Below are 18,922 nucleotides of genomic sequence, written 5' to 3'. Positions count from 1 at the left end.
TGATCCAAATTTGAAGTACTGAGAACGAGGGGAGATGATGATGTAACTTCCAGCTGATACCAAAGTCCTGAGAACTTGGGGAAGGTGAGGGTTTGCTGCTGGGCTCAGTCCCAGAGTTGGAAGGCCCAAGAACCAAGAGCTCTGATGTCTGTGGGCAGAAGATGCATGTCCCAACTCAAAGAGAGAAAGATTCACACTTCTTCCACCATTTTGTTCTACGTGGGTCCTCAAGGGATTAGAGAATTCCCACCCAATCTTCTTACTTAGCCTATTGATTTAATGCTAATCTCTTCCAGGAACACCCTGTCAGACATACCCAGAAACAATGCTTTACCAGCTCTCTGAGCATGTTGATGCATAATCTTAGTGATCACAAATTCATGCCTTGGCTGTTTGGCACCCATACACATTACTTAATCTCCAAATGAAGACAATAAGGAGGCTGTAATTCTGTCTAATATAACTATCTTTCTTACCCTGGAAAATGCACTAATCCCTTTCCCAGACAAGGGTAAATTTACTTTGCAATTACTTTATGAAACTATGTTTGGATACCTCATTTGGACATTCAATTAAAGCCACCCAACTTCGGGCTGAGTCTGCAGCTGCTAAAGTCAAGTTGAAGGTATTTTCCTGTTGCTATATTAAAATGGAAACAACCACATTGCATGATATGAAACACAAATAAGAGTATTCTGGGTGATTTTAGACAAACTGAGTAACAACAGTTCTCATAAACCCAAAGATCCCCCTGCTTTCTTTCTGTAAGGCTGAAGAAGTCAGCAGGCCTGGTCCCAGCACTGGAGAATCCTGGAAAGGAACTATAGGAGTCTCCATGCTTAAAATTAATCATCCTCTGGTTACTGTAGCTTGGGGGTGTTGATGGTCCACTAGACTTCTCATGGAGAGAGAGCTCAGCAATGGATGAAATCACGTGACAACTTCCGGATCAATTCCACGGTCCTACATCAACCCTGGTTTTATATATCGTTACATAATAAACAAAAGATTTGGGGATGGATCTCTCCTACCCACTATCAAAGGAACACGGTCTTTCATATGACCATTATAGAGCCTAATTTAGACACTTCCCTCTTTAAAATGTAAATGTAACAGAGTAAGAGAAGCAGAAAACCCATTATTAAACAATATACTAAAGGTATCTAAACCAAAGTTTTTCAAATTATTGCTCACAAATCATCTGCCCCAGATTTACCTGGATTGGAAAGAGGGTTGCCGGGTCCATGTAAAAGAAATAATAATAAATAAATAAATAAATAAATAAATAAATAAACAAACAAACAAATAAATAAATAAATTGGAGATTACATTTAGTCCTAGTCGTTTATAGTTTCCTTAAGAATTTCTTAGAATCTTACTTTTTAAAACCTCCTCACATGATTTTAATGCTCATTTTCATGTGAAATGCCCTGGAAGTGAAACTTGACTGCCTATTAGAATCACCTGGAGCAATTGAAAAAATAAATACAACTAACCTCTAGACCCCACATGCCGAGATGTTGAGTTAATTTTTCTGATGTTGGCTCCTGGCGTCAGTATTTTATAAGAACTCTCCAGGTGATGCTATTGTCAGGACAGCTAAGAACGGCAGGTCTAAAATTTGAAAATTGATGTTCACACCAGTTCCACTAATTCCTACTGCTCACATCTGGTCTATCTCACTCATCTATATTACTCTCACAGCCTTTAAATGTAATTGAATCTACAGCCTATGAATACTGAGCACTCTCTGCACTACAAAGTGTAGCTTTTTGGAAGTGCAAACTCCAAAGACTAAAATCTAGGCTGAGGTCGGGTTAGAGACAGAGCATTCTCCTGGGTGCAGGCAGAGACAGAGTTTTGAAGGGACCCAGGTTGGGACCTGCAACAACGTAGTCACTGCTCACGAGACTTGATGAAGGGAAAGGAATTATCAGGGACAGAAAAGAACAGTAATCATAGAAGGAGAGTGAAACAAACCAACACACACACAAATAAGCATATAAAAATATATCAAATAAAAACATTCTTAAAATTAACCCTATGGTCTCATAGCTTAATTGGACACAAACATTTGGAAACCTGAACTATTTAACCTTAATTCCAACCAAACTCTTTGGCTTGGGAACCCAGAGTCTTTCACATTTAAGTCTCAAATTGCCCTTTCAGGCATATATCCCACCACTGTCTGCACTCTATTCTCGTGTCCTTTTATTCTGATGGTTCACATGTCAGAGACCTATCTGTCTTTAGCAAAATGTTCCTTCCTGCAGAGAACCTGGACTTCTTTATTTAGAGGTACATTGTAGAGATTTTCGTTTCTACTTATCATTAATTTTATTATGTTCTAAATTGGTACATGTTTAAACACACAAAGATTTGAAGGTGGAATTGTTGAGAAATTCATATTTCTAAATTCTCTTTGGCAGCCAATACAAGAAAAAGAGACAGACTTCGTTAATATATGCGTCTTTTCTACCTTATTTTCTTTGCTGTAGTCTGATGTCTTTTCATTCATGAACAGCTTTAGCAGATACTTTTCATTCTGTCAAACAGGTTAAAGCCTAACTTTGAATCTACTCAACCCGGTTGTCGTCTGCTGTTTCTCATCTCCAGACATTATAGATCTGTAATTGTGCCAAAGTTCCATAATTGAAATTTCATTACATTATTATGAGAAATAAAAAAGGGCACAATTATATATTTCCTATTATCACTTGAAGGTAAAGAATCTGTCTTCAATGTGATGTCTCTATGATGCTGGGTTTATTTTATTTATAGGGAGAAGACGATTGAATCACATCCTTTGGGGTTTCATTTTTGTTTTAAATATTTTAACAGGGATCCCTGGGTGGCTCAGTGGTTTAGCTCCTGCCTTCAGCCCAGGGCGTGATACTGAAGTTCCAGGATCGATTCCCGCATTGGGCTCCCTGCGTGGAGCCTGCTTCTCGCTCTGCCTGTGTCTCTGCCTCTCTCTCTGTGTCTCTCATGAATAAAAATAAAATCTTTAATAATAATAATAATAATATTTTAACAGCTTTCTGTCACGTGGTAGTGGGAATGAGCACATTGCTGAGCATGTGCTCACCTCTTGCCACTCTGACCACTCAACTTCTAGTACTCCTAAGAGTCTGGTTACATTTCCTAACAGGACACCTACTTCTCTGACAGCCAAAAAATATTTGCTTTTTCAAATTTTAAAGTACAATGTTTAGATAGTAGATATCACATACAGAAAGTTTCATGGGGGCATGAACTAGAATTGTTAAAGTGTTTATGTTCTTATTTTCAAGTTGAACACTGTGAAAACCATTTTAAGTTATTCTTACCTTTTGAGAATTGCACTCGGTGGTGCTCGGATTTTCTTCCCTTGTTGTCTCAATTTGAAAGCTCTCATTCCTTCCAGGAAAGGTTTGCGGAGGCTAGAGAAAAAGAGAGAGAGAGAGAGAGAGAGAAATAAGTTCAACAAATAGATCCGTGTGACTATTGTAAAATAAGTTACAATGGCAATATCACCCTCAAGGAAAATGAATAAAACAGCAATTTGTATATATCAGAGGCTTTCAAAATTGTACATACAAATTCTTAACTTCGAAAGTAAGCAAAATAGGTTCTGTTCCATTTTGCATTGATGAGGTCCAAAAGGCATTATGTTCCTACTGGAAATATTTCTTGCATAATAAGCTTTATTTTAATGTTACTATTTCCACAAAAAGCGAAAATTTTGTCTTTTCCATATTTTAACTCCAAGTATATCTGAGAAATATAAGTGCACCCTTCATATTTGCAATAAAAAGGAAAATGCTTCGTAACAGCTCACTGTAATTTACAGAGGATTACATTTACTTCAATGCTTTACTAACTAATCAAGTACTGCTTCCTATCGCTAAAAATCTTAAATATTATTCTAAAATTAATCTCTTTAGGAAAACTAAATAATTTTTAAAAAGATTTTATTCATTTGAGGAAGCAGGGAGGGTGGGGGCAGGGGGGCGAGGGAAAAGCAGATTCCCTGCTGAGCAGGGAGCCTGATGCTGGGATCCACCCCAGGACCCAAGAATCATGACCTGAGCTGAAGTCAGATGCCTCACTGACTGAGCCACCCAGGTGCCCCTAAAACATTTTTTTTAAAAGGCAACTTTTCAGGTTCTCACCATGGAAGGCTATGCATAATTAATGTCTGTAAATATCCCTTTAGGCTGGTCTAAGATTATGCGCTGGAATGTGTGCTTCTTGGGCAAAGCTGATTTGAATATGCTGTTAGGTTCACCAATCTGTGAGGCTGCTATTGTAGGACAGACAAAAAGTAAACTCAGGGAATGCTAATATGATTGGTCCGAAACTGTGATCTTAGTGGATCACAGAGGAGGAAGAAAAGGAGCTTCTAAGCATTGGGGACCCAGGAAGACAAAGTCAAAGTTATGGTCTGATCAAAGTATCCAAACCCACTCAGATTTTCTCTGTGCTACTTTCACACACACTGACCCAGTTTTCCATAGGCAGTCACATTTGTTCGCAGTGGAACATTCTTCCAAAATAATACTTTGATAAAAATAAAAACCAAAGATACTTCATAAAACTAGTAGAATATTAAATGTAAAAAAAAAATCAATAAAACTAGTAGCATATTAGAGAATTAAATAGAAAATAAAACACTTGAGTTGACTACTATAGTCCCTATATTGAGTTACCCACATTCTGGGCTTTACATATAATAATCAATAAGCAAACAAATAAGTAAATAAGTTCTTCTTCCTTTATGCTTAAAGAAATTCAGCTTCATTGTATGAGTTCCAGAAGGCAACCCCCCCCCTTTTAGTCTCTCTTTCTCTCCTCTTCTTCCTTGTTGAAGACTGCTATCTTCTGATCTCCCCCTCTGTACCTTCCATAAGAATAAGAAGTGTAAACAGGAAAATAAAATGTCTTTGGATAAGCCAGTACTCTGTATTAGATATTGTTGGTGGCTATAAAGATGATAAAGGTGTTGTTTTTGTCTTCATAGGATTTATATAATCTGATTTTTATTCACATGAATAGTCCTAAGATAAAGCAGATTAATAAAAGAGGGGACAAAAAAAAAACTGTATATATTTGGAGAGAATGGAAGTCAAATCCATTTGGGATCATAATAAAAGGAATAGTGGAAAGGGCAAGCTTTAAAATGGACCTCTGAGTGATTAAGGGACAAGAATGAGGGACAGCATTCCAGGTGAAGGGAACAGTATAAGCAAAGATCTGTAGGAGGAAGATTCAGCTGTTTTTCTGCAGTAGAGTTAGCATGAGAAAAATGCTCAAGAAAAATGCTACAAGGGAGGGAAGAAATTCCAAAATTGAGTAGCAAATATGTATTTAAATTTAGTAGCCATAAGAGAGTCCATTGGGTCTTTTAATGCAGGCATATGACATGGCTATGGCCTTTGTTAGGGTGAGATAGTAGCAATACAAAGGCAAAAATGGAACAGAAGAAAATTAGGGTGTGGAAACCAAGAAAGAAGCAATGTACATTGATCAAGTAGATGGTAACAAAGCCTGAACTGAAGTATTAAGCATCTGCCTTTGGCTCAGGACATGATCCTAGAGACTCAGGATCGAGTCCCACGTCGGGCTCCCTGCATATAGAGCCTGCTTCTCCCTCTGCCTGTGTCTCTGCCTCTCTCTCTGTATCTCTCATGAATAAATAAATAAAATCTTTAAAAATAAAAATAATAAGGATCCCTGGGTGGTGCAGTGGTTTAGCGCCTGTCTTTGGCCCAGGGCGCGATCCTGGAGACCCGGGATCGAATCCCACGTCGGGCTCCCGGTGCATGGAGCCTGCTTCTCCCTCTGCCTGTGTCTCTGCCTCTCTCTCTCTCTCTGTGACTATCATAAATAAATAAAAATTTAAAAAAACACTTTAATTCTGGCAGTTGAAAAGAGATTGCTCTTTGTTGAGAGCAAAGATTAGAACCTACGAAATCAAAAAAAATTCTGTAGTAATAGAGAAACATGGAGAAAAGTTAGGTTTGTAGCAGAGAGGGTTACCTGTGTGTGGCTAACAGAGAGTTTAAAGCACTTAGGACTTAGACAGACACTATTCAGCAGCAGTGTTAAATGGATTAACATGACTCAAAACAGCCATTCCGTCTAGCTAAAACCTACTGGACTTCCTATAACCCACAAATTACAGATAATTTGAAGAAATAGGTTAAAAAATGCAGGGGGAATACATAAATGCTAATAGGGAAGGAAAGTCTCTCCCGGCCATTACAGCAAGAACCACAACTACCAAAAGATATAGAGGCAAGGAATAATCGTAGTGTATTTTGTTTCCGTTGAGCAATCAAAGTATTGGCTAAATAGTCCTAACATAACTTTGAAAATTCATTTACTGTATAATAGCATTAAAGGAAAATGAAATATAAAATCCATCACTCTGGCGATAGCTATTTTTGTTTCTCAGTGTCGTCTTTCAACCTTTGTCCATACCTACATGCATGGATATTTACACAGTCACAATTATAGTGCTCGTGACGGCCTTAATTCTATTTTTATACACATATATATGCTTTATCTACCTAAAGGTAAGTGTAAGGCTGTAACTATCCTTTACACGTCTAAATAATATTTCATAGCGTGCACTTGCAAAAATGTGTATTTCAGGTAAAGACATCGGTGGTTCTGAATTTTAGGTTATAATGTGGTGAGGAGTATCAATCTTCGTGGTACCAGTCTGCGAGATAGCTCATTATCACACTAGTCATCGGGTTTAAACGTCTGACTCTCTTTATAAGCTAGAAACCCATGAAGGGAGGATATCATGCCTTATTCATTGTTGCATCCTTTGAAGCTAGTACCTATTTTGTACTCAGTAAGTTTTGGTTTTCTTTTCATCGTTTATTTAAAATATATTTCTCATGACTAAAGGAAAATAAGAATTAAGGATCAAAACTAAATCAAGAGGAATGGAGATATTTATGGTTAAAGAAATCTTTCCAAAATAGGACACTTTGAATTACTTCTAGCAGCGTGAGTCAACATTAATTGGGCATCCACTCTGAAGTAGTGTGTTTGGAACTGATATCAAGCATTAAAAAACATGCTTCTTGATCTCAGAGAGCTACCATTTGTTCTTCATTAATTGTCATCATAGCTTCTACCTTCCTAATAGCTCCTGATTTCATTCTGGATTTCGTTCCTCTTTCATGGTATGGTGTTTCCAAAGTGCTGTTTTATGTGTCAACTTCCCTGACCGACCCAATATATTGGCACGTGACCCAAGTTAGGTCATGAAACTTCCATTCTTAGAATTTAATTTTTTAAAATATTTTATTTATTTATTCATGAGACACACACACAGAGAGAGAGAGAGAGAGAGAGAGACAAGCAGAGGAAGAAGCAGGCTCCATGCAGTAAGCCCGATGTGGGACTTGATCCCGGGACTCCAGGATCACACCCTGGGCCAAAGGCAGGCTCTAAACCGCTGAGCCACCCAGGCGTCCCAGAATTTAATTTTGATTATATTAAAAGGAGGCCATAAATGATTAGGTACATTAATTCCAGTAGGGTGCCTTGTCCAAGTTGTTTCTACGGTAAGACTGTTCCTTATGGTTCATACACCCAGTCTTATGAAGCAGCCTTTGTTTCTGCCCATTCCCAGACGTCTTACTTCTATCTTTTCCTTGGTATTGTGAGCTCTGTTTTAAATTGACAGAACATAAAAAAAAAAAAAAAAAAAAAAAAAAATTGACAGAACATTTATTGATGTTCTATCAATAAAGCTGCTTCATTTAATCTGGTAAGCGTCAATGTTGGTTGCACAGAATTACAGAGACCTGGATGACACAGGGAGTCAAATCAATAACATAAAACTGATAGCACAACGTAAGGGCTGACGTACAGGTTTACCACGGAACTAACAGGAAGGAAACACAACCCACCTAGAGAGGCTCATAGGAATAATAACAGGTTCACCAATGATGGAGATTACCTTTTAGGGTAGATTTTAAATATCTTTCTAAAATATAAATATGTAGCATATTAATAAAATTTAATGTTTGATATTTTTTTCATGCAAGTAATGTACATTTGTGAAAATGCCCCCAGATTCTGGTGGTAAGGCTGAGACAAGGAATATGTCCAAAATAAAAGGCTTGCTTTCTCTTTCTTTCTTTCTTTCTTTCTTTCTTTCTTTCTTTCTTTCTTTCTTTCTTTCTTTCTCTTTCTTTCTTTCTTTCTTTCTTTCTCTTTCCTTTCTTGCTTTTCTTTTCTTTTCTTTTATTTCTTTCTTCTTTCTTTTTTCTTTTTTTCCCTTTTTTTCCTTCCTTCCTTCCTCCCTTCTTTTCTTCCTACCTAGTTACCTACCTACCTACCTACCTACCTGTCTGTTTTCGTGGGCTTTTGCTACTTTGGACAGATGATAAAAACAGCTTCATTAACTGTTAAATTTAGAAAAAGTGGAGGGAAAAGAATGACAGTGTAATTTTTCTCTTCCATAAGTTTGCCATCGCTACCCTTGTGTTCACATATTAATAAACCGGGGTGCCTGGTTTGCCAACGTCTATATCAAAACTGAAGTTATCTCCATTTTGCTTCAGGAAAAAAAAACACATATATTAATTACTTTCAACAACTGGAGGAAATGATACATTGCTTCACCAGCGTGAGCAACAAAATCTAAAAAGTTAAATTACTTTAAATACAAAAATGTAGTATTGAGGAACTTACATTAAATATAATATATATACTGGGCAGCCTGGGTGGCTCAGCAGTTTAGCGCCACCTTCAGCCCAGGGCGTGATCCTGGAGTCCCGGGATCGAGTCCCACATCAGGCTCCCTGCATGGAGCCTGCTTCTCCCTCTGCCTGTGTCTCTGCCTCTCTCTCTCTCTGTGTCTCTCATGAATAAGTAAATAAAATATTTAAAAATAAATAAATACATATAATACATATAAACGTTTGTCATCAGTGAGATGCCTCTTTGGAAAGTAGCCTTGTTAAATATGATGAATTAGTACAGAATGGGAACTGACTTTAGGGAAAGATAATATATTTTTGGACTTAAGAAATGAGGTTTCAGATTCTGGATTAGCACATAAATAAATTGGGGACTTGGAAAATGCATATAACTTTGGAGGGTTTCTGTTTTCTGCTGCCTTGCTAAATTAGGTCAAGAACACCTAAACTGCAGCATGGTTTTGTTTTGTTTTGTTGGTTGTCTTTTTTTTTTTTTTTTTTTTTACTTTATATTTATAGAACAATTTTGTGTTCACAACAAAATTGAGGGAGAGGCATAAAGATTTTTCATATAGCCCCAGTCCTTCACATGCACAGCCTCCCCATTATCAACATCCCACACCAGGTTACTACAAATGTTATCAGAGATGGACCTGCATCAACACATCATTGTCATCTAGTGCTCACAGTTTTCACTCGGGTTCACTCTTGGGTTTGGAATAATGTATAAGAACACATATCCATCATTAAATGATCAGAATATTTTTCATGGCTCCTAAAAATCTTCTGGGTTCTTCCTATTCATCCCTACCTTCCTCAACCCTGGACACCACTGTTCTTTTAAGATTTTCCACAGATTTTCCTTTTCTAGAGTGTCCTATATTGAAACCATACAGTATGTAGCTATTTCAGATTGATTTCTTTCACTTAGTAATATGCATCTAGGTTTCCTCCATGTCTTTTCACGTCTTAATAGCTCATTTCTTTTTAGTGTTGATTAACATTCCATTGTCTGGAGGTACCAGAGTCCAAACCAGGTGACTTCACTCGTGATTTTGAGAAATGGTTAATGACTCATTAATACCAATTTTTCTCAAACTCTCCCTAAAAATAGAAGAAGAGAAAATCCTTCCAAACTCATTTCACAAGGCCAGCATCATCCTGCTACCAAAATCAGACAGGTACACTGCAAGAAAAGAAACTTGCAGAACAATATCCCTGATAAACATGGATGCAAGAATTCTCGACAGAATATTAGCGAATCAAATTCAAAAATACACTAAAAAGATCATATGCCATAGTGAGATTTCTTCTAGTGATGCACGATGGTTCAATATCTGCAAATCAGTGTGATAAATGACATTAACAAAATGAAGGATAAAAATCATAGAATCATCTCAGTAGATGCACAAGAAACATTTGTAAAACTCTCCACCCATTTACTTTCCAGAAACTCTCAACAAAGTGGGGAGAGAGGAAATGTACCTAAACATAATAAAGACCATATATGACAAACACAGAGCCAATATCATATTCAATGGTAAAAAGCTAAAAGCTTTTCCTCTAAAATTAGGAGCAAGAGAACAAAATCCACTCTTGCCATTTTTACTCAATATAGCTTTGTAAGTTCTAGCCAGAGCAGGTAGGCAAGAAAAAGTAAATAAAAGGAATCCAAACAGAAAGGAAGAAGTAAACTTGCCTCTGTTCACAGAAGACATGATACTATATATGGAAAACCAAAAGGACTGCTCCAAAAACCTTTTAGAATTAATAAGACATTCTGGATAGTAAATGAATCCAGTAATGTTGCAGGATATAAAAACAATATACAAAAATCTATTATGTTTCTATACACTAATAACAAGTTATCAAAAAGAGAAATTAAGAGAATGATCTTAGTTACGAAAGCATTACCAATTATAAAATGCTCAGAAATAAACTTAAACAAGGAGATGAAAGACACTGAAAACTATGACATCAATGAAAAAAAGTTGTAGAACATACAAAAAATAGATAAATATGTCATGCTCGTGAATTGGAAGACTCGGTATTGTTAAAATGTCCAGATGACCCAAAGAAATCTACAGGTTCAGTGCAACCCTTATCAAATTTTAATGGCATTTTTCCTAGAAATAGGTTGAATAATTCTAAAACTCATGTGGAACCACAAAAGACCCCATATAGCCAATGCCATCTTGACCAAGAACAAAGTTCAAGGCATCAGGCCTCCTGATTTCAAACTATATCATAAAACTATAGTAATCAAAGAAGCATGGTATTGGTACAAATACAGAGACACATGGATTAATGGAACAGGATAGAGAGCTAAGAAATATACCTGCACCTATATGTTCAATTAATTAATGATACAGAAGCCAAGGATATACAATGGAGAAAAGACAATCTTTTCAAAAAATGGTGGTGGAAAACTGAACAGCTACATGCAAAAGAATAAAACTGGACCACTCTCTTACACCATACACCATTCAAAATGGATTAAAATATTGAATATAAGACCTGTGACTATAAAATTCCTAGAAGAAAATGCGGGTGGTAAGCTCCTTGACATTGGTTGCGGAGATGATATGACACCAAAAGCAAAGGCAACAAAAGCAAAAGTAAATAAATGAGGTTATGGCAAACTAGAAAGCTTCTTCACAGCTAAAGGAACCATTACCAAAATGAAAAGACAATGTTCTGAGTGGTAAAGAAATATTTTCAGGGATCCCTGGGTGGCGCAGCGGTTTGGCGCCTGCCTTTGGCCCAGGGCGCGATCCTGGAGACGCAGGATCGAATCCCACGTCGGGCTCCCGGTGCATGGAGCCTGTTTCTCCCTCTGCCTGTGTCTCTGCCTCTCACTCTCTCTCTCTCTGTGTGACTATCATAAATAAATAAAATTAATTAAAAAAAAAAAAAAAGAAATATTTTCAAATCATATATAAATATCAACAGGTACTTGAAAAGATGCTCATCATTATTAATCATAAGGGAAATGCAAACCAAAACTATAATGACATATCACCTCACATTTGTTAGAAAGGCCATTATCAAAAAGCTAAGAAATAAAAAACGTTGGTGGAGCAAAGGGCACTGACCACTCCCCACCCTGCACTGTCACTAGGAATGTAAATTGGTGTAGACATTATGGGAAACAGTACGAAATTTTCTCAAAAAATGAAAAATAGAACTATCAAATAATCCAAGTCTGGGTATTTCTCTGAAGAAAACAAAAGTACTAACTTGAAATGATATATATACCCCCATGTTCATTGCAGCATTCTTTACAATAGCCAAGACATAGAAACAACTTAAATGTCCAACTATAGATAAATGGATAAAGATGGAAATATAATATTATCATATATATAATATATATAATATTATTCAGCCATAAATAGAATGAAATTTTGCCATTTGCAGTGACATGGTTGGGCCTTGAGAATATTACGTTTGTAACACAAGTCACACAGAAAAAGAGAAGCACTATGTTCTCACTAAAAGCAAAATACGAAAAATATAACCAAGAAATAAGTTCACAGATCCAGAGAACAGATTGGCGATTGCCAGAGGTGGGGATTGGGTGGTGGGCAAAATGGGTAAAGGGGGTCAAATATACATTTTCAGTTATAAAATAAAAAAGTTATGAGTCTTTAATGTACAACATGGTGACTACAGTCAATAATAGTGTATTGCATAATTTGACAGTGGCTGAGAATAACTCTTCAAAGTTCTCATCACAAGAAAAAATGATTTTGTAACTTTGTATGGTGACAGATGTTAACTAGAAATTATTGCTGCGATCCTTTTGCAACATATACAAATATCAAATCATTATGTTGTATAAGTGAAACTAATATAACGTTCTCTGTCAATTATGCCTCAGTAAAAGAAAAAGTGAAAAACCAAGAGGGAAATGGGTACAAGCAGCAATGTGGGTCATGGCATACCACTGAAACTATATTTATTTTCTAATCGTAAACCGTGATATTTGTAACTTTTTAAATTATAGATTGAAAACAAACTGTATCATTTAGCTAAAAATGAAAACAATGACAGATTTTCTACTTAATAGGCTATCTGGTATACAATGGAGCCCCACAAAAATATATGTTACGTCCAATGGCAAAACAAATACCATCCTTATATGGTAAAGGATGTGATGAAATTAAGGATGAAATTAAGGGAAGAGGAAATTACCTGGTGTCTTAGTCCAATTAGGTTGTCATAACATAATACCATAAACTGGGGGGCCTAAACAACAGAATATTTTCTCATAATTCCTGAGGCTGAAAATTCTCAGATCAGATTTAGCAGAGTTTGGTGTTGAAGGTTCTCTTCTGGGATCCCTGGGTGGTGCAGCGGTTTGGCGCCTGCCTTTGGCCCAGGGCGCGATCCTGGAGACCCGGGATCAAATCCCACGTCGGGCTCCCAGTGCATGGGGCCTGCTTCTCCCTCTGCCTGTGTCTCTGCCTCTCTCTCTCTCTCTCTCTCTCTCTCTCTGTGACTATCATAAATAAATAAATAATTTAAAAAAAAAGATTTTGAAGGTTCTCTTCTTTTCTTGGAGATGAAAGTAGAGACAAGAGACTTAGGAATATTCACACAACCACCAGAAAGTGAAAGACGCATGCAGGGAGTCTATTTTCCCCCTAAAACTCCCAGAGAGAGTACGGTATTGTGAAATTTCAGATTTCAAGTCTCTAGACATGTGAGAAAATAAATTTCTGTTATTTTAAACCATCACATTATTCTTTGTGATGTGTTACAGTAGCCACAGGAAACTGAACAAATACCTCTTACAGCAATTTAGAAATGTGTTAGATACTCATTTTCCTAGCACTTGAATATGTTCCGTAATTCTATCCAAGGCAAAATAGTTTTACATTTCCTCAGTAGTATATCCAAGGTTCTCTTCTCGTCTCTTCTCTTCTCTTCTCTTCGCTTCTCTTCTCTTCTCTTCTCTTCTCTTCTCTTCTCCTCTCCTCTCCTCTCCTCTCCTCTTTTTTTCTTTTCTTTTCTTTTCTTTTTTCTTTTCTTTTCTTTTCTTTTCTTTCTTTTCTTTTTTTCTTTTCTTTTCTTTCTTTTCTTTTTTCTTTTCTTTCTTTTCTTTTTTTCTTCTCTCTCTTCTCTTCTCTTTTCTTTTCTTTTTTCTTTTTTTAAAGTTTTATTTATTTATTTGACAGAGAGAGAGAGAGAGGGAGAGAGAGCATGAGCAGGGGGAGGAACAGAGGGAAAAGCAGACTCTGCTGAGCAGGGAGCCTGATGCGGGGCTTGATCCCAGAACGCCTGGATTATGACCTGAGCTGACCTGGGCAAACGCTTACCCAAATGAGCTACCCATGTGCTCTTCTCTTTTCTTCTCTGATGAAAAAATCCCAAAGCCTAAACCTTTGAAATAGCACTGAGAACCTATCTTAAAGATAAAAACTATTAAAGAAACTTTTGTAAATGGGTGAAATGAGCATCCTTAGCAGTGCGCTTGTCAAAGAAAGAATTCCAAAGTAAATGGCACATCTTAGTCATTTCCATGTTCTGTTGGAGGAAGCATAGGCACGTATATTACCTACGTGGCTGTTCTCTAATTTAAATTGATTTTTATATACTGCATATTTTTAATATATCACATGAGGAAATTGGAATAGGTGATGTGTGAAGTTCTTTCCTTAGCAGTGGAAAAGATCCAGAAGAATAATCAGGGAGTGTGAAAGTGAATGGTGTGGAAAAATAAAGCTTTGATTCTGGGCTCACAAACAGTATCCTCACAGTAAATTATAAGTGCAAATATATATATACATATATATACATATATATACACATATATATATGTATATATATGTATATTTATATATATGCAAACATATATAGTATATATAAAATATATATCACAACATATTTCTTTCAACTGGTATGTACTTTAAATATAATATTTAATTGTCTTAGAATGAGATTAGATTTCATTTCTAACCAAGATTGAATAACAGGGATTACATTTACTCTCCTACCTGAACAAATGAAAAAAAAAAAAGGGGGGGGGGGGAAAGGGGAAACAATGATATTAAGAAAACTGGCAACAGCCAATGAGGGACAGTGATGTGTTAAAGAGAGGACACAAATGAGATGTACAGAACCTGTACCATTGGCAACTAGAGGCCAGTATAAGGGCACTGAAGAACTCAAACAATGAGAAATGATGGGATGAACATCCTGCCAAAGCCTGCACATGCAATGGCCTCTCCAAGACCAAGCTGTGGTCTGTATCTTCCTTGGAATGAGGACCCTGAACATGAATAAAGCGATTGGAATTGTTTTGTTGCTTAATTTAGTTCCCAGGGTCCTGACAGAAAAATGAAATCATCAACTATTTTTTTTGGGGGGGGGCAGAGAGAAAGGGAGCATGACATGTGCATGTTCACAAGTGGGGGTGGGGGAGCAAGAGGAGAGGGAGAGAGAGAATCTCAAGCAGGCCCCATGTTCAGTGGGGAGCCCCACGTGGGGCTCTATCTCACAACCCTGAGATCCTGACCTGAGTGAAGATCAACAGGCAGAAGCTTAACCAACTGGGCCATCCAGGCGCCCTGAAATCATGAACTTTTTAAAGGCAAAGATAACGCCCCCTTCATCTCTACAACTCTTCACAGGTTGCATCAAAGTTGACAAATGAAGATGTTTGATATTATTTAAAAGAATAGAAACATCACAGAACTCTTCATATTGTACCCCACGTGAGCTCTGCACGTATTGCTAGCTCCACCTTTGGGTAAAGGAACTGAGACTTGATATGCTCACTGAGTCTCCCAAATCAAAGTACTTTGGATGACACGGCTAATAATTAACCCAAGATGCCATATTCTGATTTCTTTGTATTTTCAACTCCATCTTAATACCTCTCTGTTAGAGATAATAGTTGACAGGACTCATCGCCATTTACTGTTCATCCTCTTTTCACCCTCAAATTATGTAATGACTCTCCTCAAGCATCCAGTTTCTGTTTTAGGTGCTACTGGGAAAAAGAAAGAGGCCCTTTGCAGAGTACTTTTTCTGTAGAGTCCAGTTTGCTACAGTATGCTTTAATTTCATTAAAGTTTGCTTTATGATCAAGTAATTGTATTAAGAAAAACAATTCTTAAATTAGGACATAAAACTGCCCTCTATATGAAGAATACAAATACCCATTTGTATTTACTAAATTAACTTCACCAAATATCTTCTTATTGTACATACTCATTAGGTTTGATCTAATAAAAATCTCTCACAGTTTTAGAGATTGTTGACAAATGGAAGTCATATGGGAAGGTGGTTCCAATGTTGTCCATCCATAATTTTTCCAGATTCATCCTTTTTAAACTTTGGCTCACACATAAAATGAGGCAGAGAGTGACCAGAGAAACCGTATGTGGTGATAGTCAAAAACAATTTTATGGGAGATGACTCAGAATGTTATAAAAAGAAAAAAAAAAAGTTGAAAGAACAAAAGCTTCTCCTTGTTTCCTTGTTTGACCTCCCTGTCTATCCTCAGGGTGAAATAATATGCTGCGATACAAATAAAATATATCAACACCTAATGTACAATTTTCAAAGTCAGTTAATGCTCTTCTAGTTCTGTGCTCCTAATTCCACTCAAGTCCTTCTGTCATGCTTCAGCAGAAAACACGCATCCTTGTCTTTGGTTACCTCTTATTTCCCAATCTTAAGGTATTTCTGAAGCACAGTTTTACCCCGAAAGCCCAAAGCTTCCTAATACTCTGTTTCTCTCTAGTTCTTCAGTCTCCAGATTGTTTACCAAAGTTCGAGGATTGCTGAGAGGAAACACAAACCCTCTAGTGGGGTTCTGTGCCATAGTTATCTCTAAATAGGAGTCAACAAAGGATTCCCTAAAACAAACAGAGCTGACTGGGTTCTTAACAAAAACAAATCTTGGAGTTTTGTTTGGTCCAATGTGAGCAGAAGCTGTCTGTGATAAGTTCTATAACTATGTACTATTCCAATTATCAAAAAAATTATTTTGACAAGACCCCTTGCAGCAACCCCCAGGGTATTCCATATCTTCTGAGCAAGTCACACACGCTCCTCTCTGTGCTTTCCTTTAATTTGCTTCTTCTGTCCCAATTTGCCTTCTTCCCTGACTCTGTAATATGAGTCCTACCAGTGCCATTGGTCCCAGCTCCATCTCGCCTTCCTTCACAAACGCTTCCTGAAGATGGAGGAATGACGGAGTATGATAACACCTCTGTGATTCCAAGGGAGTGAAAAAGATACAACTCATAACATTTCCAGGAGAAGAGATAGTAGAATAAGGTCATATGCCAAGATTATGATATGCCTTCAGGTCAAAGTGGTAAAGTATTATTTTGTTTTGTTTTTTTTCAAATTATGAAGAAGATAAAAGGTATTTTAGAATCCCCATTTTTGCAGAAAAGAAAATTAAAACTCAAATAGTGGTTAAATCATTTGTCCAAAGTCATACTGTTACTAAGTTGGGTGCGATTCTAGAGTATTAGCTTCCTCTTGCTCCTATGACAAATTACAACACACTGAGTGGAAGAAAGCAAGGCTACTGTCTTAAAATTCTATTGGTCAGATGTTTCACTGATGGAATGGTCTCAGTGAATTAAAATGAAGGCTTCCTGCAAGCCCCCAGCATGGTTGGGTCTGGGGTGACCCTGCACGTTCCTGCAGTGCTTGAAAGAACATTGTGAAATGGTTTGACGCCTTGCTTTGCTCCATCCAGAGCAAGATGATAGAAATTTCAACAGTTGATTGCTTTCTTCCATTTCTGATGTGCTGGGTATGGCCAAGATCTGTACTCCCTGATATTGTAACCACTTGCCACATATGGTTAGATTAAGTTAAATTAATTAAAAAAAATAAATCAAGTTTTCAGCAATTAACTATGTTAATTTCTGGAGGCTCTAGAAAAGCATACAATCCTCTTTTTCCAGCTGCTAGAGCCCACTCATGTCCTTTTTTTAAAAATAAGATTTTATTTATTTATTCATGAGAGACACGGAGAGAAAGACAGAGAGACAGAGAGAGAGAGAGAGGCAGAGAGACACAGGCAGAGGGAGAAGCAGGTTCCATGCAGGGAGCCCGACGTGGGACTCGATCCTGGGTCTCTAGGATCATGTCCTGAGCCAAAGGCAGATGCTTAATCACTGAGCCACCCAGGTGTCCCCCACTCATGCTCTCAGCCATAGTTCCCATCCTGTCTTCAAACTCAGTAAATCTATATGTCTCTGTGTCTTCCACAGCCACAACTCCTTCCTTTTGTTCTTTTTGCCCACTTCGAAGGTCTCCTGTTTTACTTTGGGCCCATATAAATGATCTAGATTAATCGCCCTACTTTAATATCAACTGATTGGCAGCTTTATTTCTGTCTGCCACCTTAGTTCTCATTTGCTGTGTGACCTACAAATCCACAATATATTTATAAATAGAAAATACATTTATAAATAACTCATATGTGTAAGAGGAAATAATAATGCACCTTTAAAAAATTCTAAATTGGATTTCTAATAAAAATGCTGTATTTTAAACATTTGGAATGTAGCCAAAGTAACCCTTTGTAGGAAAACTACATAATTCTGAAACACTTATATTATAATAAAGGATAAAACCCTTAAAAAGTCTGCAAATTACCCAAATAAAGAAAGAAAATGCTGATAATAAAGAGAGAAGAAACAATTGTAAAAGTAGAAAACAAAATCAAATAGGAAGCTTAAGCAGAAAATGATAATTCTTTAAGAAATATTAATATAGTAGAAATACTGGTAAGTACAAATAAACTATTTGGAATGAGAAAACTGCTATAACTATATTACAACAAAATTTTAAAAGATCTAGCAACAATAGCACACTTTAAAGCCAATCCATTTATTATTAATATTATTTTACAGACAGAGAGTGCATTGGCAGGGGAGGGGCAGAGGGAGAGAGAGAATCCTAAAGTTGGGGATCCCAAGGTGTAGCTCTGCTGGGGGTGGTGCTCAAATCTCACAACCCTGAGACCACAACCTATGGGAGCCAAAACCAAGAGTGGGACTTTTAACTAGCAGAGCCACCCGGGCACCCCTAAAGTGAATCCATTTTAAACCACATATAAAGTTGTCAAATTTCTAGAAAAATATAACTTTGCAAAACTTACTGAAATAAAAATGAGGAAACTGGATGTTATCTAACAAATCAGTGAATTGCAAGTTACTGGAGAAATGTGC

The 18,922-nt window shown here is 37.0% G+C and overlaps 1 protein-coding gene and 1 non-coding gene across 3 annotated transcripts in view; one reads left to right on the top strand and one right to left on the bottom strand.

The window, feature by feature from the left end:
* Positions 1 to 18,922, bottom strand: part of LUZP2 (leucine zipper protein 2) — a 477,909-nt gene that overhangs the window by 25,454 nt on the left and 433,533 nt on the right. For both annotated transcript variants that reach the window (XM_025459793.3, XM_035703666.2), the window contains exon 10: positions 3,330 to 3,422. In XM_025459793.3, the coding sequence (XP_025315578.1) occupies positions 3,330 to 3,422 (93 nt within the window). The remainder of the gene's footprint in view (positions 1 to 3,329; positions 3,423 to 18,922) is intronic.
* LOC112668021 (small nucleolar RNA SNORA9) lies at positions 17,336 to 17,466 on the top strand. The gene has a single exon (XR_003141398.1). It is a non-coding gene; the product is annotated as a small nucleolar RNA SNORA9 (small nucleolar RNA).

This window comes from Canis lupus, chromosome 21, assembly GCF_003254725.2.
Source record: "Canis lupus dingo isolate Sandy chromosome 21, ASM325472v2, whole genome shotgun sequence".
NCBI lineage: Eukaryota > Metazoa > Chordata > Mammalia > Carnivora > Canidae > Canis > Canis lupus.
The sequence above is the reverse complement of the archived record's forward strand: the minus strand, read 5'-3'. Positions and strand labels throughout refer to the sequence as shown.